The sequence below is a fragment of the Podarcis raffonei genome, chromosome 15 (assembly GCF_027172205.1).
Source record: "Podarcis raffonei isolate rPodRaf1 chromosome 15, rPodRaf1.pri, whole genome shotgun sequence".
Taxonomy (NCBI): domain Eukaryota; kingdom Metazoa; phylum Chordata; class Lepidosauria; order Squamata; family Lacertidae; genus Podarcis; species Podarcis raffonei.
This window is the reverse complement of record NC_070616.1, coordinates 31,804,438-31,822,167: the sequence shown is the minus strand read 5'-3', so window position 1 is coordinate 31,822,167 and position 17,730 is coordinate 31,804,438. Positions and strand designations below refer to the sequence as shown.

General features: G+C 45.4%; 1 protein-coding gene and 1 pseudogene across 1 annotated transcript; both read right to left on the bottom strand.

Moving 5' to 3' along the window:
* Nucleotides 1–350: 350 nt before the first annotated feature.
* LOC128403147 (glutathione reductase, mitochondrial-like) lies at nucleotides 351–2,659 on the bottom strand (annotated as a pseudogene).
* Nucleotides 2,660–2,918: 259 nt separating this feature from the next.
* LOC128402910 (actinia tenebrosa protease inhibitors-like) lies at nucleotides 2,919–17,524 on the bottom strand. Its single transcript, XM_053367355.1, has 5 exons — nucleotides 16,892–17,524; nucleotides 8,432–8,611; nucleotides 7,377–7,559; nucleotides 4,450–4,629; nucleotides 2,919–3,130 (listed from the first exon to the last, which is right to left on the bottom strand). Exons 1-5 carry the CDS (start codon nucleotides 17,082–17,084, stop codon nucleotides 3,090–3,092), a joined length of 777 nt encoding a protein of 258 aa, XP_053223330.1. The 5' UTR covers nucleotides 17,085–17,524; the 3' UTR covers nucleotides 2,919–3,089.
* Nucleotides 17,525–17,730: the final 206 nt, after the last annotated feature.

Genomic DNA, 17,730 nt, shown 5'->3' with positions numbered 1-17,730 from the left:
TGTGTGAACACATTGGCATGAGCACCAGTTTGGCTGCACCGGTGTGTTTGCACTGTGCCAGCCTTACTCAACCCTGCCAGCGCCACCAATGTCAGTAATGGGAAGTCATGTAAGTGCCAGGACCTTACCCTGCCGACAGTGCTAGCTGCAACCCAACATGGAAACTCTGTGCATAATCCTACTAAATCTAGTTGGTTTAATAGCAGTAGTAGGCTAGCAAGACCTTGTGAGATCTTCCTGAAATCTCTCAAGATCTCATGAGCTCTGTAAGATCTTGCAAGAGCTCAGGGAGATCTCACAAGATCTCACAAGAATCTGCCATGATTCTGTGACGATTACATCTAGGCACCTTATAAAAAAACCCAACGAAGTGTAATGAGTTCATTCAGAAGATGTTGGGTGGGTGGCCACTGTCTGGTCAAAATCTGCTTTTGTTGCTCCCATTTTGACAGCCACAGCAAAGCCTTGAAGCCTTTCATCACATCCTAAACCTTGCATATGAAGGCTACCACCTTCTCCTGTTTAGTTGCACACACCAGTTTCATTACACACATCGTCTTCCTTTTAGTTACAGCATGATACATTGGGATAAAAGAAGTTGTATAGGTTTTCACATTGACACTTCTATATGTAGTTCTAGCTTCCACTTCTGTTTGTCCCACCCAGTAGGTGGGTGAATGAAGACCATGGTAGGAATGTTGGTGTAGTCAGGTTGAGAATCTTCTTTCCTGTCAAAAATCCTGGGTGCCAGTTTCCTTCCAGCAGCTACTGCAACTGGTGTAAGAAGATCTTTCCCACATACATCTCCAACAGCGTAGATCCCCTTTCTGTTGGTATTTTGGAACTCATCAACAATAATATGACCCATAGAATCTACCTTAATATTCTGCTGGTCAAGATTTAACCCCTCTGTGTTTGGCTTTCTACCAGTGGCCCATAACAGACAATCAACATCCTCAAGCCCACTGCCAGAGCCAACCTGGACCTCCCACCAATGGGCTTGCCATGTTGGGGCTTCTGGTTGGCCTCTGTGAGAAGAGAATGCTGGACTACCTAGGCTACCTTTGGCCTGATCCAGCAGCGAGCTGTATGGCCAGTCAGGTGAGCAGCACCACAGCACTGCACTGTTAATAGTTCACTGCACTTCGAACACCCTCAGAGTGAAATTCAATTGAGATACAAAAGCTTATCTGGTTGAAATTTGTGTTCCTGTATCTTCAACAGCACTGATATACCTGCACTAATGTTGATTCTCCTTTAAAACATCTGTGCATAATTTTTTTGATTTATGAAAAAATAAATTGGAACAAACTGAAGGAGAAAGGGCTTTTTAGAATTCTGTCTAAAGTTGCTGCCTCTTAACTGCACATGAGCAGGTATAACTTGACTTCTGATATAGGGAGAAATTGGTCAGGCCTCCTTCCCAAGCTATGATATTACCTGCTGTCCAGGGTTTCAGACAGGAGTCTTTCCTAACCCTGCCTACAGATTGGAGGGTTTGAACTTGAGATCATGTGCATATACCTTTTTGGAAGGTGAAAAGGGGATAGATTAACTGGCTAATTCAATTGTCAGAAAGTAGAATCCATTTGGTACATAGAAATCTTCCTTATACTTTCAGATCATTTTTAATATTGTGGTCCAAGTGCCATCTACCCACTGCTGTTGAATGGCAATATCTTAAATTACAGCACCTTTTGGTGTCTATTTATGGACTGGCACCTTTGAGTGTTTCAGCACAGAGGAAATAATTGAAAATTTACAGAAAGTTAAACCATACTACTTGTTTATAAATGTTTGTTGCAAAGTTGTAAATGGGACGCTCAAGTTCTTAGATGCTCAAAGTTCCCTATGCAATAGGGTGTTACAATGTTCAAACCAGTCTTCAAACCAATTGAAAGTTGCTTTAGCATCTATATGTATTGTTGCTTTAGGTTTAAAATTGAGAATGAGTCAATATAAATGGATGTTTCTGGTAAGGAACAAATTAGTTCAGAAAGATGCTCATGACAATGCCTCTCTGAGGCATATTGTGTGGGTTTTGATCAGAAATTTTTGTTTGCATATTCATTGTTTTGGAAAAATCATTGATATATGCCAGTGCTCTCACATTCTTATATTTCTGTGATGATGTGGACAGCAAAAGTAGATCCTTATGGTTGTGAAAATATTTTTATATTTCAGTGTTGGAAGGATATACACCCAAAATTCATTTTTCAGTTGCCTTTCTATATTTGAAACATGTTATCTTATCGTCAGTGCTATTTGGATATTTGTTTGGACAAATGAACTGCTTATATTAATACATATGTTTCAATTAGGATAGATGGGTTGTTCTTATTGCTAATGTAAACTGATTTCGTTGTTTTCTTCCTGCTATATTTGCAACAAGGAAAAGTACTCTAAATATATGGAACATAAAGAGCAATTTGCCTGAGAAAATGGTTCTTCCCAGAAAATGGTTCTTCCTAAACAAAAGTTTAGGAAAATGGTTTTCCTAAACTTTTGTTTAGGAAAATAGCTTGGAGACTGACTAAAAGTATAAAGGCATTGTGGCATTAACTCAGATTCCATAAGGTCCCCTCTATAGCAGCTGTTTCCCTGTAACTCTCAGACTTCCTTTTTATTACACATTACTTCCTTTTTATTACACATTCATGATGATTTGTCCTCACAGTGCTAGTGGGGTGATCATATGCAATCCCACTTTTAATGCTGTTTCCACATGCAAAAGTTCTGGGGTGGTCACACCGCTTCATTTTGAAGCCGTGCATACAGGTATCCTGTAACTGAAATCACAAATGTCTTGTTTTATTTTTGTCCTGCTTTTGTTGCACTATAGCTCCTCTGGACACCAGTAATGTGGTAGCATCAGGGAAGCCTCGCAGAACAAACAGCTAATGAAACAAAATGGGCATTCGATAAAAAGAGACTGAGGACAATGACACTCAAGGAGCAGACTAAAATTTGCTGAAGAAAAGTTGAGTTCATTGGCAAGAAATTCCCACAAAGTTTGGTACAGCTGCAAGAGAGTCAGCATTCTTTCACTCGGTGCCTTTGCTCCATGAGAGGACACAATGAAAGATTAATCAGGGGAATCGTTGTTTGGGGTCATAGTCTTCATATGGGCCTGAGGGAGGAAAGGAGAGCTGGTCATGAAGGGCTGTACCCAACACTTGTCCCATTCAGATAATAGAAGCATTGAAATTCATGCACATGACTAATTGAGGTTCAGTGAGTCAACTGAGAGTAGAAATTAATTGGATACAACCTAAAGAAATCTGAAGAAAGGTTGCACACTATTCTTAAATATGAAGGTGGAACATAGGCTATTCCTGCTCCTGAGCTCCAGTAGCCATTAGGAAGTGGTCTTTTTATGGAGTTGGAATCACGTCCCATCAGTCTTCATCAGTTAGCCCTTGCCCACAACACCATACCATACAATGTAAAACAATGACCACTAATCACTGGAAATGTTCTATATCTCTGCATCCTAATTGACAACACAATGGCAACAAATTTAACACGAGGTTTTTTGCTCAAGTACCTTGATGTTACTAAGTAAAAAGAAGAAAAAATGTCATTAGTTTTGTGTGTTGTTGTTTACTAGCCTGCCATTTTTCAACATTCTTTTGAGGCACTTCTCCATACTTTAGCCCTCGTCAGACAGTAAAATAATAATAATAATATTTTTTATTATTTATACCCCACCCATCTGGCTGGGTTTCCCCAGCCACTCTGGGCGGCTCCCAGCAGAATAATGAAAACACAATAAAACGTCAAATATTAAAAACTTTCCTGAAGTAGCAGAACAAAACCCTGTTGGAGTTGAGGGTCGTGCTCCCAACCCTGATCTTGCTGCATTGTTCATTTGAAGACACTTAAAAGTCTCCCTAGAGGGACGCGGGTGGCGCTGTGGATTAAACCATAGAGCCTAGGACTTGCCGATCAGAAGGTCGGAGGTTCGAATCCCCGAAACGGGGTGAGCTCCCATTGCTCGGTCCCTGCTCCTGCCAACCTAGCAGTTCGAAAACACGTCAAAGTGCAAGTAGATAAATAGGTACCGCTCCGGCGGGAAGGTAAACACCGTTTCCGTGCGCTGCTCTGGTTCACCAGAAGCAGCTTAGTCATGCTGGCCACATGACCCGGAAGCTGTGTGCCGGCTCCCTCTGCCAATAAAGCGAGATGAGCGCCACAACCCCAGAGTCGGTCACGACTGGACCTAATGGTCAGGGGTCCCTTTACGTTTACAAGTCTCCCTGCACTCTAGGGCTGTGTGCACACTATACTTTACATTCAAAACACAATATTTCCCTCAAATAGTTCTCAACATTGCTGTTTACCCCTCAGAGTTACTATTCCCGACAACCCTTACTACCATGCCCAGAATTATGTGGGGGAAAGAATGTACCGTAGCTACTGTCGATTGTGATGGGTTTTTTGTCTTACCGTAACTTTGGCACTGACGGATGCAATCTATCCGTTCTGTAAAGTTGTTCTCATTGCCCATACAGCCACCATAGATAAACAGCTCACACCTATTGGTCTTGGTATTATAGAAGTAGCGACGAAAGTACGCTCTACAGGGTCCACTGACTACAGGGAGCTTACATCTCTTGGGCATATATACTGGAGGGGGGGAGAAACAAAGGCAAAAGGCTCATATATATAATCGCACCATTTGAAAAAGAGAACATTATGGCAAAAGCAAATTATTATTATTATAAAATATGTTAGCCATAACCTTAAGGAACATTGCAAAAGGTTGTAATTGAAGGAAGTGGAAGCTTGCTGTTCAATATCTATATCTAAGTTTTAAATTTACAAAGTATTTCAGTAATTTCCAACTAAATAAGGGTCATTTCCAACTAACCTCTATTCTAGAATAGACCCATTACATTGAAAGTAATAGCACTATCAGCCATGTCTATTACTTTCAGTGGGTGTTCTCTGAGTAGAACCCTAAGTTTATATCTGAACACCTGCTGTAGCTATACTACTGAATAATGATTAGAACTTGCCTCACTGAAAGGATCTCTCGGTTTCAATGCAACGTGGTCGGCGTACAGTGCTATTCTGCTCTATCTTTCTCCAGTTCCCTGTGCCCAGTGGTCACACGACCCTGAGATTAAGGGTCTCACGCTCTGTCGACTGAGCTACCTCAGCCATCAGCAGGTGGAGCCAGAGGCAAGGACAGCCAGTCCCATCTTCTGGAATGGTTGTAAGTATCACAATAGGCAACAAAGGTCCGTATAGTTAAAGCTATGGTTTTCCTAGTAGTGATGTATGGAAATGAGAGCTGGACCATAAAGAAGGCTGATCGCCAAAGAATTGATGCTTTTGAATTATGGTGCTGGAGGAGACTCTTGAGAGTCCCATGGACTGCAAGAAGATCAAACCTATCCATTCTTAAGAAAATCAGCCCTGAGTGCTCACTGGAAGGACAGATCCTGAAGCTGAGGCTCCAATACTTTGGCCACCTCATGGGAAGAGAAGACTCTCTGGAAAAGACCCTGATGTTGGGAAAGATGGAGGGCACAAGGAGAAGGGGGACGACAGAGGACGAGATGGTTGGATAGTGTTCTCGAAGCTACCAGGATGAGTTTGACTAAACTGCAGGAGGCAGTGGAAGACAGGAGTTTCTGGCATGCTCTGGTCCATGGGGTCACAAAGAGTCAGACACAACTAAACAACTAAACAACAACAACAAATCACAATAGGCAGCTGTTGGCTGGCTGGTGGCAGACTGCTGTCGGCAGAGAAGCCCCATGGACCAGTGTGTCCCCTGCCTTTGCGGCTGCAGTGGACATTTTAGTACCAGGATGAGGAAGCTGTGATGCTCCAGATGCCAGATGACAACAGTATGATGGGAGTTGTAGTCCAACAGCATCTGGAAAGCCGCAGCTTCTCCAGACTTGATGAAACAATTGCTAGAATCTCAATACTGAAAATAAATAGAGTTCAAGGGCTTTCCTTCTTTTTCCTTGAAACCTGTGTGTTTCTTCCTGAAATATACTCAGAGTCGCAAAGTGATTTCATGCTCTTTATTCAGCTCATAGTGGTGAGGAGGAATGAATGAAAGTCCCCTCAAAGTACCTGCTTTATATACATTATTTACACAATGGGCTGCACATGATTGGCTAATTCCGGAATTCTACTGTAAGCCAATCAGGTTGTGGATTCACTTCTATCTGGAGCATGATTGGGTAGTTCCTGCCAACCAATCATACTGCTGCATTGTTCTAGGACCAATCAGACTGCTGCATTCTGAATCCTATTGTTCTAGGACCAATCAGACTGCTGCCTTTTGGATCCTATTGTTCTAGGACCAATCAGACTGCTGCAGTTTGGATCCTATTCAACTCAGTACATAACACTTCCTCTCCAGAACAATAAGATTAATCCCCTCTGAGGGTTTTTAAAGAAGCGAACACATGGTCAACTAGCTATCGCCACCCCCATTCTCATAGCAGAGTTCCTTTCCTATAGCAAGGGGGCCACATTCACACCATGCCTTTCTTTCTTTCTTTCTTTTTTATTATTATTTAAATAATAAATTTTATTAGTATTTTCCACACAACAACAACACGAAAAATATAAAAAAATAACAATACACAAAACACAAAAACCAGCATACAAAAAAATCCATATCTTACAAGTTAATAATATAAACACTAAAAAGAAAAACAAACATTGACTTCCACCAATCCCACAGCACCTCCTTTACCTCTCATTGTATCACCCTGTTTTCCTTATCATCTCTATCCTAGCATCTAGATATAAATCCCTCTTTCTTATCCTTTCACTTCACAAGGTTATTCCAGATTTCTGTCCTCGAACCTTGGCTTTTAAGGTATTCATTTAGGCACTCCCATTCCTTTTTCACTTCACTTTTTTTCACTTTCTTATTATATCTTTCAGAATATTTAGAATTAGCCAAATTGACACACCATGCCTTTCAAGTGTTATGGTAGAGTCATATGGTAGACTCCCCCCCCCCAAAGAATCCTAGAAACTAGTTTGTTCAGGGTGCAGAGAGTTGTCAGGGCACCCTACCCGCCTCAGAAAGCTACAGTTTCCAAGGTTCCCTGTGAAGAAGGATTGGTTGTTAAATCTCTGCGAAGGGAGGGGGGTTTTCTTAACAACACTCAGCACCCTTAACAAATCATAGTTCCCAGAATTCTCTGGGGGGAGCCACAACACTTTAAAGTGGTATCATAGTGCTTTTTAAAATGCATGGCGTGGGTGTGGCCTAGGAAAGAACAGACAATTGCATCGCTGGAGTTCAAACGGCACTTGTCCATGACTAATGGTTAGAATAAATTGTAGGACATTTGGAGCTGCCTGGGAAAGCCCACAAATTTATTTGCGCTTACCAACATCTGCACACTGCTGAATACATTGTCGAATATGCAGAAAGTTGTTTTTATTGCCTCCAAAGCCATTATAAAAGAACATTGTACACTTCTTCTTTTTGAAATCATAGAAATATCTCACTGTGGGTTTTCTGCCCCATACTCCCTTGTTTAGCGGGAGTTTGCATTTTTCAGGCAGCAATTCTGAAAAAAGAAGAGAGAAGAAGGCAAGGCTCATATCTGAAATTTCACCTTTTGAAACACAGAAGATAACAGTATTGGAAGATGTCTTGTTTGTGATTCCAAACCCTGAGATAATCTCTTCCAAGTGAGAAATGAGGGACTTCTGGAAAGGGATCAAGTGCTGACTGTGAGAGATGAGCAAAATCTTTCTAAACTGGTGTCTCAGTTTGCTTTCCCTCTTCCCTCTCCATCCCTTTTTGCCTTTTGTGCCATGTTTTTTAGATTGTCATCATGTGAGCAGGGAATATCTTGGTTTTTTTATTGATCTGAATGAAAGCCAATCTGGGTTAAAATGCTTTTAATAAATAAAATCACACAGACCAAAAAAGGTTCCAGTTCTGAGCAGGCTGCCCTCATGGTTCTGCTACAACCATCTTTCATTTTATTTATTGCTTAAATGTCTGGTCCTACCTTTCCACATTATCTCCAATACCATTGTAGCATATGGCGATTAGATATATAGGGGAAAGTAGAGTTGCAAAAGAAGAATCCTGATTTCCCCCCCCCCTTGCTCCTTCTTCAGTAAGTGCCCCATTTTTCCATATTGTACAGAACAGAGAAAATAATGGAAGAAATGAGTAATTTAATAGCCCTTTCCTCCAGGAATGAAAGTGGATTAAATGATGAGCAATTCATCACAGATCTTCCAGGGGGACTGACCACTGTGCTGCTCAAATAGTCTGAAACTGCAAAAAGAAAGGCACCTCCGGGGTTCTAGTCTACCCAAGGGCATCATACTGGTGACCCCTGCAGTAGACTGCTCAGCATGTTAAGAATAAAGTGCAGGCTCTTGGTTGTCCAGATGAGACCCAAAAGGTAGCATTTTCCCTTACCAAACCTTTCACATTCCCAAATGCAATCCGCCGAATTCCTGAAGTTATTAGCATTGCCTCCACAGCCGCCGTAAACGAATTCTTCACACTTCCTGGTGTGGAGATCAAAGTAAAATCTTGGAAAGCTTGCTTTGCATTTTCCTGTTTCTATAGGGAGTTTGCATTTTGAAGGATATCTTCCTAGAGGGGGAGAGAGAGAGAGAGAGAGAAACTTCCTTATCACACCCTGAGGAAGCTTCCACATGGCAGTTTATTGTGGACGCACTTGCTAATACATGCAAGTCTTACGCAGTTTCTATACAATTTTGTCCTCATTAAAATGCCATCACACATTCTTTTTCCGTTTAATCCAGATTTACCCTTTCTGTGGAAAATCCAAAAAAGTGGGTTTTTCCCCCTCCCAAAAGAGAAACACTACGGAAATGATAACCCTGGATTAAATTTAGGTGAGGGATGAAGACATTGGATTTCAACACCCAGGCACTTTTACATCTGGTCACATCCACCACTAGGACGGAGCACTCATTCAGCCCTTTGGCAGAAAGACAATTCCCAACCTCTGCAGCGCAATGCCCTTGGGTTGTATCCAACGCTAGCCCTACTCAGAGTAGACCCACTGAAGATAATGGGCATGACTTAGGTTGGTTAATTTCAGTGGGTCTGCCCTTACTTTTACGTGATAAAACATATCCTTTTCTACAACATACTGGTACTTGTTCCCAAGGAAATTTGTTTAGCATCAAGGCAGCAGAAACAAACCACCATTCATTTCTGTAGTCATGATAGTGGTACCATTTGAGTACATTTGACATTACACACACTCAGAAACTTTCTTGTTTTCTTTTATCATACTTGGCAAACTTTTGTTTGTTGCTCATCCTGTCAGGAATGCAAAAGCGTTTGCAAAGCATGAAAATGAGAAGGGAAATGTAAAGTATGTGTGTTGCACCTGAACATGGCTGTCCAACAACTGAGGGCTTATCCACACTGCCTCTTGTTCTGCTGCTTCCCCTGGGGTCACATGCCCACCCATGGCATTTGCTTGGGTGACCTGTGCAATCACTCACTCACTCACCCGGGCTACCAGCCAGTCTCCCTCCTCTTGCCCTCCCAAGCTGTTGCAATGACTTAGTCACTTTTCAGAATTCTGTCTTCAGACTGTAGTTCGCTGTCAGAGGCTTAGTGCTCTCCAGCTGGCCATAGATAAGACTCCGGGCTCCCAGCCAGTTCCAAACAATTGATTTATTTGACAAAGTTCAAACATACATCTCCAGCGTTTCCATTAACCTCCTTCCCCTTGTGCGCAGTTGCTCCCACTAATGTTACTTCCTCCTTTTTTTCACCCAGCATGCAAGTCTGCGAAAACTCCTCCCCTTACTTCCTCTGTGTACAGCATGACTTGTCCCAGGCTCATCCTCCTCCTCCCCCTCTTCGTCAGACTGATTGTCTGACGACACGCTGCTTATAATCTCTCTAGGCTCCCTATAACTGCTGGTTTCTGTCCTTTCATCTTTTCCTGTTTGCCTCTCCCTGACATCCACCCCCTCCTCAAAGGCCCCCTCCCGCTCAGGAGACCCGACTACGTCCCCTTCTCTTTCCTCAGAGGTGGTCGGGGAGAACCCCGCAAAACTACCCTCTTCCTCATCTGTCTCTTCGAACACACTCATCCAACCCCCAAGTCCTGGTGTTCCCCAGTCTACGCCTTCGTCTTCTTCTTCCTCCTCATCCGATGCTGGGAAACCTTCGAATTCCTCTTCGTCGTCTGTTGTTTCGAACACCTCTTGTAAGGACCTCACCTTGCCTTTTGGTTTGTCCGGGAAGAAATTGTGGAACTCCTCTACCAGCTCATTGTTAGACATACTATCTTCCGGGACCCAGGTATTCTCCGATGCCGGGGCCCCTTCCCAAGCCACCAAATATTCCACCTTTCCCCCTCTCCAACGAGAGTCCAGTATTTCCGTGACCTCGTTGCACTGCTCCCTTTCCTCCATTTCGGGTGGTGAGCCTTCCACCCCCCCACTACCTGCTCTCCTTCCCCCCTCCCTGTAGGGGAACAGCAGTGACCTATGGAACACCGGATGGATTCTCATGCTTTCTGGCAACCTAAGCTTAAACGCCACTGGATTTATTTGCTGGATAACCTCAAAGGGCCCCACCTTCCTGGGCTTGAGTTTCTTACAGCCCCCTTTCCAAGGCAATCCTTGCATGGACAACCACACCTTGTCCCCAATCTTGATGACCTCCCCTGATCGCCGATGTTTGTCGGCTTCCTTCTTGTATAACTCCTTAGCCCTTTCCAAATTTAACTGCAGCTGTCTGTGGATCGCTTCCATTTCCTCCACAAACTGTTCGGCCGCTGGAACACTCCACGACTCCTTCCCCCTCCCGGGGAAGGCCCTTGGATGAAGCCCATGATTGGCAAAGAACGGCGTCATCCCTGTGGATACATTCTCCGCATTGTTGTAAGCAAACTCTGCCAGGGCTAGTTTGTCCACCCAATCGTTCTGCTTCTGACTTACGTAACACCTCAAATACTGTTGTAAAACAGCATTCGCCCTCTCCGCTTGCCCATTGGTCTTGGGGTGTCTCGCCGTTGTAAAGCTCACTTCCACCTGGAGCAGCCCCATGAGCTTGCGCCAAAATCATGAGGTAAATTGAGCCCCCCAGTCTGACACCACCCTTGCAGGTACCCCATGTAACCTAAACACGTGCTCTACAAACAGCCTAGCTGTTTCCTCCGCCGTTATGGCGTGCGAACAGGGCACGAAATGGCACATTTTGGTTAAGTGATCAACCACCACCATGACCGCTGTCTTCCCCTTACATCTGGGCAGATCAGTGATAAAATCTACACCCACCACCTCCCACGGCTTCCCAGGTGTAGGCAATGGTTCCAGCAACCCCGCTGGTGCCGCCCTTTCCCCTTTGGCCCTCTGACATGTGTCACATCCTCGCACATATTCCTTTACATCCTCTCTCACCCTTGGCCACCAAAATTCCCTCGTGACCAGTAGCATGGTCTTATGCTGCCCAAAATGCCCCGCCGTACAACTGTCATGGAGTTGCTTGAGGATTTGGCCCCGAAGGTCTTCTCCTGGAACATACAAGGCCCCTTTGTGGTACAGTAACCCCCCTTTCACCTCAAAACCACCCTCGGCACCCCCTCTTCCTCTTAACTCCCCCATCTTTTGTCTGGCAAAGGCATCGTCTCTGAGCATTTGCATCAGTTCGTCGTCCTTGACCAACGTCCCCCCGCACAACCATTTGCTCTCCGGGAACATCAGTCTTGCTACAGGTGGCCCTTCCCCCATCATATACTCAGGTTTCCGGGAGAGCGCATCCACCCTCACATTCTGCTCTCCCGGCACGTATTGGATCTTGAAGTTGAAGTTGGCAAAGAACTCTGCCCACCTTATCTGTCTCTGGCACAACACCCGTGCCGTGCGCCAATACTCCAAGTTTTTGTGGTCAGTGCACACCAAAATTTGGTGCTTTGCCCCAACCAGGAAGTGCCGCCATTGTTTAAAAGCAGCCACGATCGAAAGCAATTCCTTATCGTAGATGGTGTAGTTCTGCTCTGATTTGTTGAGCTTCCGCGAAAAGAAAGCACACGGACGCCATTCCCCTTTTCGATCTGGCTGCAGCAGCACCGCCCCTATCGCCCGATCTGACGCATCTGTTTCCACCCGTAGTGATTGAGCCGGGTCGACGTGAATCAGCTGCTCCTCTGAAGCGAAAGCCCTCTTTAGTTTCTCAAACCCCTCTTGGGCCGCCTGCGTCCACTGAAACTTTTTCTTAACACTGAGACAGTCCCTGATTGGCGCCGTCAATTCTGCAAAATTCTTTATGAATTTCCTGTAGAAATTGCTGAAACCCAGGAAACGCTGAACATCTTTCCTGGTTTTGGGACTCTCCCATTCCACCACTGCCTTCACCTTCCCCGGGTCCATAGCCAACCCCTGGTCCGACAGCCGGTACCCCAGGAATTCGACTTGCTTTGCGTGGAACTGACACTTCTCCAGCTTGACCCACAAGCAGTTCTCCTTGAGTTTGCTCAGGACCTGACGTACATCCTTCACGTGCTGTTTTTCGTCTTCCGAGAACACAAGAAGATCATCTAAAAAGCAGACGCAGTTTTTGTAGAGCAAGGGTCCTAACACGTGGTGCATGAAGGCTTGGAAACAGTGACTTCCACACTGCAAACCAAAGGGCATGACTAAATACTCAAACGCCCCCATCGGGGTGAACATGGTGGTCTTCCACTCATTGCCTTCTCTTACTCTGATAAGGTTGTAAGCCCCTCGGAGATCCACTTTGGTGAAAATCTTCCCCTTCCGCACCCGTGCCAAAACGTCGTCGATCCTCGGCATCGGGAAGGCCACCGGTTCCGTCTGGCTGTTCAAAATTCTAAAGTCCACCACTAGGCGTCGCTCTTTCATCAATCTCTTGTCGATGAAAAACACGGGACTCCCGCCTGCAGCCTTGGACTCCCTGATAAAACCCCTTCTCAGGTTCTTCTCAATAAACTCTTTGAGGTCCTTGAGCTCTCCCTCTGACATGGAATAGGTTTTCCCCACCGGCAACGTGGCCCCCGCTACCAGGTTGATCTGACAGTCATACGGCCGATGGGGTGGCAACGCATCCACCTCTTTCTCGCTGAACACCTCCTGGAGATCCCGGTAACACGATGGAATCTCGCTTGCCCCCGCTCTGCATGCTGCTGCCCTCCTGCCCTCACTTTGTCGATCTAGCCCTTGAGCTAGGCATTTCTCCATGCAGTGCGTCGAGCCAAACGTCAGGGACCGTTGGTGCCAGGAAACCATCGGATCGTGCAACGCCAACCAGCTCATGCCCAATATGATAGGCGGCCCCGCCAGTGTGGCAACGTGAAAAGCGATGACCTCAGAGTGTGTGGCCACCCGCATTCGCATTGGGGGTGTTCGATGCGTCACTTCACCCCCCCCCAGCAGTTCTCTTCCATCAATTGTTGTCACTTGCAGCAGAAAATCCAAAGGCCTCAGGTTCAGTTGGTGTCGCACCGCAAACTCCTTGCTGAAAAAGGAGGCTGAGGCCCCAGAATCAATTAACGCCAACTCCTCCACCGTCTGTCCATTTGGGAGTTCTAGCACCACCTTCAACATTATGCTTGCTTTGGGGTGTCCAAGCCAGGGCCTTTCTGTGTTGCTCCCACCTGGCTGTTGCCCCGGTTCCCCACCAGCCAGGCCTCTTCATTTCCCGAATGCTGGGGCTCCTCTCCCTCTGCCTGCTGGGTGGCCCCCACCATTCCCTGCCAGTTACGACGCTCTGGACACACTCTGGCAAAGTGCCCAGTCTTCTGACACACAAAACATCTTTTTCCTGCTTGCCAGTCTTTTTTTCCCTTTCCCGCCAGACCGTTGGGCTTTCAAACTCTCCCGCGCCCTGGCTGTGCCTATCTCCATAGGCTCCTGCGCTTGTTGACATTCCGAGGCTGCTGCTGGCATCTCAGGAATCCGGTCACCATGGAAACTCCGCTCTCTGCCTTGCTTCCTTTCCCGCCATCTGGCTTCTTGTCTCAAACCCACCCCAAGAGCAGCCTTTGTTAACTCATCCATATTTTTAGGTGGTGGCCCCCTTGCCAGCTCATCCTTAATTTCTGGATTAAGTCCATTTTTAAATATTGCTTGTACTGGGTCCACCTCTAAATCCCACCCCAGTTTCTGTACAAGCATAGCAAACTCAGACCAGTAACTGCGTATGGTGGATTTGCCTTGTCTCAAAGCCAGCAGCTCCTCCTGCGTTCTGTCAATTAGACTCTGATCTGCATAGATAAAATCCATTGCTTGCCAAAACTTGGCTTCATTTCTGAGGGCTTCATTCCCCGAGGCTATTAACGGCCTTATCCAGCTTCGAGCCCCTCCTCCCAGATGTCTAATGATGTGAGCAACCTTTGCTGCATCGTTCTGAAACTTATCTCCTTCCAGTTCCAGAAAATATTTCATCTCTGTTTTGAAATCCAAGTAACTTTCCGTGTCTCCCTGGAACCGTTCCACCCACACGCACCTGCCCCCATCTGCCGATAGCCCACCTTGGGTTCCTCTCTGAGCAGTCCGGGCTTCCTCCAAACGACTCTGCAGGTCTTGGGATCTTTGTTCCAGAGCGACATTTCGCTTTTTCAGTTCCAACAATTCCTTCTCCATGTCGAAGCTGTTTCCTTATTCCACCAGCTTTCCAGCAGAAAAAATAGATGAGTGGGAGCAAGCTGTCAGAGGCTTAGTGCTGGCCAGCTGGCCATAGATAAGACTCCGGGCTCCCAGCCAGTTCCAAACAATTGATTTATTTGACAAAGTTCAAACGTACGTCTCCAGCGTTTCCATTAACCTCCTTCCCCTTGTGCGCAGTTGCTCCCACTAATGTTACTTCCTCCTTTTTTTCACCCAGCATGCAAGTCTGCGAAAACTCCTCCCCTTACTTCCTCTGTGTACAGCATGACTTGTCCCAGGCTCATCCTCCTCCTCCCCCTCTTCGTCAGACTGACTGTCTGACGACACGCTGCTGATAATCTCTCTAGGCTCCCTATAACTGCTGGTTTCTGTCCTTTCATCTTTTCCCGTTTGCCTCTCCCTGACATTCGCATCTCCATCTATCGCCATCCACATGAACTACAGTGGTACCTCGGGTTACATATGCTTCAGGTTACATACACTTCAAGTTACAGACTCCGCTAATCCAGAAATATTACCTCGGGTTAAGAACTTTGCTTCAGGATGAGAACAGAAATTGTGCAGCGGCAGTGCAGCAGCAGCAGGAGGCCCCATTAGCTAAAGTGGTGCTTCAGGTTAAGAACAGTTTCAGGTTAAGAACAGACCTCCGGAACAAATTAAGTACTTAACCCGAGGTACCACTGTACTGCGTAACAACACTTAACATTTTTAACATATGCAAGATATAGTGCATTTTGTATGCCGTTGTCACTGATATACCTTTTTATATATACCCTTATATATTTTATATATATACCTTTATATATTTTATATATACCTATATACCTTTTTATGCACACATTACTTTAGTATATACAGTTTGGTACACATTACTCGGCTGGAGAACTGCACTGTGTTTCAGCTCGCATATTATTTAAATGCAAACGAAATTGAGTTTCTACCCTGTTCCTACTGATGATGAGGCACCTATCCTGTTTTTCTGACTGATATTATTCTCAAGGGTTTTGACCAGCCACAAAGCTCACCTCTGACCCTCTTGAGTCAGCTGGGATCAGTGGTGCAGGTCAGCAGCATTAAACTCTGGATTTAATGGTAATGCGTATTATTTCACTTACTTCAAAATGTCTTAAGCCAGATCTACTGGTTTGAGGGCCCTCCCTGCTCAATCCAGAGCAGGGCCCTGGACGTCTGCCCCAAAGACCTGTGTTGATGGCACCACTGGTTGGGATGGCTGGCTGAGTAGGGAAGCGCTGCTTAACTGCTCAACCTCATCCTTATTCAAGCATATAAGAATTGCTTAATTTCCTCAGAGTTTTGTGATTTCTGCTAAGCTCTAGGAGCTGCCTCTGAGCACAGTGAATCCAACAGATGGTGGAAGCTGTGTCCTTTTAACACATCCCACTGTGTCTTGGGAGAAGGCAAGCCCAGTGCTCTGGGATCCATGTGGAAACTATGAAGTTGCAAAGAAACAATGAAAGGGGGCTTAAGAAGCAGGTAACAATACTGAAGAAATGCAACAGGAATGAGTAAGAAGACAACCATTGAATTCTTGTATTTTTCAAGGGTTTCTCACAGGTTTTCCCTGTTATAATGAGAGAGAAAACTGTTAATATTTGATGCGAGTCCCCCATGCTATCCAAAACCACCTTACATCGTGTTCCACAGAGAAACAGAAAGCTTTGTTTGAGCAGTCAAAGCTCTTAGTTCCTTCCTAGACAAATGTTGTGGAGTCCAGTGTACTTGAAACATTCATTTTTGCTGGATCAATCTCAGTTTCAGGTCCAAGGACACATTCTGTACGGTTTCTAATGCAATTTTATATTGTTCAGGCTGTGTGATACCATTTTCTTTTGTTTGGGCTGTGGAATTCCACCCTGGGATCTTTTGCTAAAGGGCGGTATATACTGTATTTTTCACCCCATAGGGCGCACTGGCCCATAGAGCTCACCTAGTTTTTTTTTGGGGGGGGAATAAAGCCCCCAGAACAGGCTGCTATCCGCAAGCCTAGGGAGCCCAGTGGGAAGTCCTGCGAGCTCCCAAGGCTTGCAAATAGCTTCCTGAAGCCTGGAGAGCAAGAGGGGTGCGCACCGACCCCTCTTGCTCTCCAGGCTTCAGCGAAAGCCTGCATTCACCCCATAGGACGCACACACATTTCCCCTTCATTTTTGGAGGGGGAAAAGTGCGTCCTATAGGGCAAAAAATACGGTAAATTGAAATCATCATCATCATCCACACCTCTCTGAGAGGGAACTCTTACCTGATATTTGCTGAGCGGCAGCATATGAGCATATGAGAAGTTCCAGGATCAGGACAGCAATGTGACTGCCCTGCATGACTGCTGTCTGATGTGGGTGCTTGCTGCTTAGTGAAGGCACTTTATACATTTTTGTATAAGGAAATGGTAGTGGGCATTCAAGCAGCCAAGACAGTCCATCAATAAGTAGGAACATCCTGGTGCTTCTTTGAGTAGTTCAAGGTAATTTCCTGTTCTTTTATAAATACTATTCCACTTCAGGTAGGGGTATTCTGAAGCCAACTTCCTGTTCTTGTGTAAGTGCCATTCCACTTCAGCTAGGGATTTATTGGAGCCATAAAGCCTATCAGTATCATCTTGACATAGCTTGGGGGCCAAATGAGACTGTCCTTTATGCACACCACCATACTTACCCTCCAAAAAGAGCCGCTTCTCCTCTGATAAATGCACGCCATTCCAAAGACAATACCTGTAATTATGTAGGGTTTTGCACGCTGACTGGACTTTTGTATTTTGAATGTCAGTGTACCTGGTAGCATTCCAGGAGAATTAACAGTCTAGTCACAATTCAGAATAAGCATCACTGATTGTCAGGAGCCAGAGTCAAGCTTGGGTCAGCAATATATATACAGTGGTACCTCTGGATGTGAACAGGATCTGTTCCGGAGCCCCATTCACATCCTGAGCAGAACGCAACCTGCGTCTGTGTGTGCGCCGGTCGCAATTCGCCGCTTCTGTGCATGTGCGTGATGTCATTTTGAGCGTCTGCACATGTGCAAGTGGCAAACCCGGAAGTAACCCATTCCATTACTTCCGGGTCACCGCAGGACGCAACCTGAAAA

Coding starts and splice junctions, on each gene's coding strand:
- LOC128402910 (XM_053367355.1), bottom strand. CDS start 17,084: ATGTTCCTACTTATTGATGGACTGTCTTGGCTGCTTGAATGCCCACTA. Junction 4,630..7,376: donor TCAGCAGTGTGCAGATGTTG/GTAAGCGCAAAT, acceptor CCCCCCCTCCAG/TATATATGCCCAAGAGATGT. Junction 3,131..4,449: donor CCGTCAGTGCCAAAGTTACG/GTAAGACAAAAA, acceptor TTCCTCCCTCAG/GCCCATATGAAGACTATGAC.